This window comes from Calliphora vicina, chromosome 2 (assembly GCF_958450345.1).
Source record: "Calliphora vicina chromosome 2, idCalVici1.1, whole genome shotgun sequence".
In the NCBI taxonomy this organism is placed as follows: domain Eukaryota; kingdom Metazoa; phylum Arthropoda; class Insecta; order Diptera; family Calliphoridae; genus Calliphora; species Calliphora vicina.
The window spans coordinates 69,551,956-69,556,114 of NC_088781.1; the positions used below are offsets into that span (position 1 = coordinate 69,551,956).

General features: G+C 38.0%; 2 protein-coding genes across 2 annotated transcripts; both read right to left on the reverse strand.

Moving 5' to 3' along the window:
- Window positions 1–611: 611 nt before the first annotated feature.
- On the reverse strand, window positions 612–1,433 carry LOC135950522 (uncharacterized; the record flags this gene model as incomplete). The annotated part of the gene is made up of 1 exon (XM_065500058.1): window positions 612–1,433. A coding segment is annotated over one exon (822 nt), but the record flags the coding sequence as incomplete, so codon positions are not given.
- A 116-nt stretch (window positions 1,434–1,549) lies between these two features.
- LOC135950523 (uncharacterized) lies at window positions 1,550–2,485 on the reverse strand. The gene has a single exon (XM_065500060.1). The coding sequence runs from the start codon at window positions 2,483–2,485 to the stop codon at window positions 1,550–1,552; it is 936 nt and encodes a 311-aa protein (XP_065356132.1).
- Window positions 2,486–4,159: the final 1,674 nt, after the last annotated feature.

A 4,159-nucleotide genomic window follows, 5' to 3' on the forward strand; every position in this document is an offset into this window, starting at 1 on the left:
CCAATAGGAAATCAAAAGAAAAAATTAAACAAAGAAAAAGTAAGATTTTAGGACTTCTGAGGATAATTTATTGGATTCTTTTCAATAAGGTTTACCTTTACCTTTCTGTAGGAATGATGTTAGAACAAGGGAGTAAAATATCTTAAGTTTAAAACGGAAACCACATTTTGGACATGTTGACCAGGTTGACAGATGGTTTTGGGCATTATTAGGGAAAGAGATGGCATGCTTTTCGTAACTTTCAGCCTTTATATAGATTGAAACAAAGGGGTAAAACTTTGCTCATCTCTTATATTAAGGCTAAAAGAATTATTAAGCTTTTGGCATTAACATTGCCGCCCGCCTTGCAGGATGTGCAAGAGAAAAAAATGGAATAAGTCAGCCAGTCTTGTCCAATATGTTGCTTCTGTATGGAAATAGGAAAAATAGATATTAGAACAATTAATTCATGTATATGTAAAATAATCCATTTTTTTTTTCAATTGAATAAACAATATATATGATTATTTAATAAAAAATACTAAATTCAAAATAATAGAAAATCCATATAAGTACGTTTTATAATTTGTACGTTTATAATTTGCCTGAGCCTTAAAGTGCATTTATATAAATTATAATGAGCAAGGACCATAAATGGCCCATCCAAATATGGTACTTTGCGCTGTCGGAAAGCCTACTCTAGAAAAAACGCCTTGGCATATGACCTTTGGATAAATGTCAACACCGATGACAATGTCAATGGCCGCAGATTCGTAGAACTTTGAGTCAGCTAGGAAAAGGTCTCTAAAGTTCTTTTTATATGATTCGGGTAATAATTGTGTTGGAGTATGTATCGTTATACGATTGTCAACCCGAAAAGTGCCTTCAATATTCGAATTAGAATCGTATCTCGATTTCAAAACAAGTGGGCATATAGTCTCTCCTTGCAGTGAATACGCTGTCAATTCCAGTTTATCGATCAACCTCTTAGAAACGCGACTAATTGCCGACCCAGAATCTAGTAAACAACGAGCGTGGGACGTTGTGGATCCGATTTTTACTAGGACAGTAGGAAGAAGGATTAGAGTGTTCTGGCGGATAATTTGAGTCAAGGAGGTTGGATTCGGATTGGACTTAGCTGGAGATGGATTATCGTTTGTCGACTTTCGAGATTTTGAAGAAGTAGACGGAGTCGGATCGGGAGATGGTGAACGAGATTGATTTGCAGGTAAGAGGTCTTTAACCAATCTAGGGTTAACGTGGAGTAACGTGTGGTGAAATTTGCTACAATGCTTACATCCATGTTTGGAGAAGCATGTACCTTTGGAATGATCGTGTGCTAAACAGTTAGAACAGTACTTGTTCTTACGAACAGCACTTATACGATCGGATATATTCATCGCTAAAAACTTTCGGCATAATCGAAGAGGATGTGGTCGATTGCAGATGCGACAAGGAAATGCGTTGTAGGTTCCAGGGAAGTAGATGCGGATTTTGTGGAGGAAATTTTAGGCATGGCGAACTGAAAGAAAAAATATTACAAGTAAGTTACAGTGAATCGAAGCGATGTCTATACGGCAGGCAATACTATAAGTTTAACAACAGGTCGAGTTATTAATCCGCGTTGAGTTAAAACATCAGCTACGCGTACGCGATTGTCCGGACCAGAATATATTTTAACAATTCGACCGAGTCTCCACGAGTTCGGTGGGAGGTTTTCATCCTTGATAACTACCATAATACCTTCCTGAAGGTTTACCTCAGGTCTCTGCAATTTAACTCGTTTGTTCATCTCTTTCAAATATTCATTTTTCCAACGCAGGCACAAGTTTCGGTGGATAAGCTTAAGTCTCTGCCACCTATTTATTAACGAAATGGACGAATCATCAACTTGGGGATCAATAGGTGCTAGAATTAGAGTTCCGATTAGAAAATGTCCTGGGGTCAGTGTACAGAGATCTGTGGGATCAGTTGAAATTGGCCGGGAATTAAGACATGATTCAATTTTGGACAATAGAGTTGTTAACTCTTCGAATGTATATTTATAGCAACCGGTTATTTTGCGGAAATGTGTCTTAAAAGACTTTACTCCAGCCTCCCAAAGTCCACCCATGTGAGGAGCCGCCGCAGGTATAAAATGCCACGAAATATTATGATGAGCATAATCAGCTATGATGCGTTGTTGGGATGTTTGGATAAATTCTCTTGCCAGAATCCTAGAAGCGCCCACAAATGTAGTACCGTTATCGGAATAAAGATTTAACGGACATTCTCGACGAGAAACGAACCGACTAAAGGCCGCAAGAAACGCTTGTGTGGACAAGTCAGATGTGGCTTCAAGATGGATTGCCTTTGTGGAGAAACAGACAAATACGCATACGTATCCCTTGGAAATTTTACATGCTCGGCCTGAATAGCTTTTGACATCGATTGGTCCTGCAAAATCTATGCCAGTATTAGCAAATGGACGTGTAATTTCGGACCTCTCCGGAGGCAATGCCGCCATTATTTGCTTTTGGCACTTCTTTTTATAAATAACACATATCTTGCATTTGTTTATTGTAGTTTTTATAAGGTTTTTCGCCTTAGGAATCCAAAACTGTGTTCTTAGAAGACTCAGGACTAATTGATTTCCACCGTGAAGACTAATGTCATGGACAAATTTGACCAGAAGTCTAGAATAGTTGGAATTATAAGGAATAATGATTGGATGTTTCTCGTCATAGGTAAGCCCTGGTGAAGATTCTAGTCGACCACAAGAACGAATTACTCCTTCTGCATCAAGAAACGGATTTAAGTTCAAGATAGTACTAGTTTTGCAAATGGTTTGTCTACCGGAAAGAGCTTTGTACTCGTTCGGATAATGAGCTTTTTGGTATACGGAAATAAGATAGGTTTTCACAAAACTTATTTCGGAGGGAGAAATTAAAAGTGAAGTTTTATGGAAATTGGAACGATATCGGATGTGCGTTCTATAGAAAAAACGATAGACATATGCCATAACTCGCATTGCTCTACTAAAAGAGGAAAATCGTTCTAAAATATCTTCAAAATTCGTAAAATAAGAGAAATGTACATTTATTGCCTTAGCTTCTAGGTCTGTGTTTGGAATGTTGGACTTACAGGGATTTGGCCAATTTTCTTCTGTTTCATTAAGCCAATGAGGCCCAAACCACCATAACTCATTTTGAACTAAGTCCTGTGGATATAAACCTCGACTAGCTAAATCTGATGGATTAGCTTCCGAGTTTATATGTCTCCAATTGGAATATGTGACAACTTGAGTAATCTTCGTTACTCTGTTTGCTACAAATGTTTGCCAACAACATGACGGTTTTGCCAGCCAAGATAATACAATTGTGGAATCTGTCCAACAGAAAATGGAATATTTGTCAACATCTAACCTTGGAAGCAGATTATCTATCATCTCGGCTAAGAGAACTGCTCCACAAAGTTCTAATCTTGGAATGGACAACGTCTTAATAGGGGCCACTTTAGTTTTAGAGGATATCAGATGAGTGGAAATGGAGCTGGAATCTGTTATTCGGATATATAATGACGCTGCATATGCCTTTTCAGATGCATCGCAGAATCCATGGAATTGGATTTTGGCAGTGGGATGATAATCAATCCATCGAGGAATACGGATGGTATTGATAGCGGAATAATTGGACTGAAAGGTTTTCCATTGATTAAGAGCATCTGGGGAAAGATTTTCATCCCAACCAGTACCATCGACCCATATTTTTTGCATAAGGATTTTTGCAAGGACTATACAAGGCGCTATCAAATAACTTTGCAATGTTGGATAAAACTTGACTCTTCATGTAATTTTTGGTTTCTGGAAACGGATTTGCTGCAAAATAAAAGTTATCTGAACAAGCATTCCATCGTATGCCTAGCGTTTTTGCGGAACTGTTGTCTTCTAACTTTAGGAATTCCTCATGGAGTAGATGGTCTGAATATTGCCTTGGAATTTGATGTCCACTTTCTTAAAGAAAAGCCAGCGGAATCTAAAGCTCGTATGAGTTCATTTCTTGCTTTTATGGAATCCTGTTGCGTATAAAATCCAGCTAGGACATCATCGACATACATGGAATTCCAGAGAATATTACTAGCAAAGTCATTTTGGAGAATTGGACCAACATGGAGTACGGAATTTAAGCTTTGCCCATTAGAT

Excerpts from the sequence above, each read along its gene's own strand:
- LOC135950523 (XM_065500060.1), bottom strand. The coding sequence starts at position 2,485 with ATGGCGGCATTGCCTCCGGAGAGGTCCGAAATTACACGTCCATTTGCT.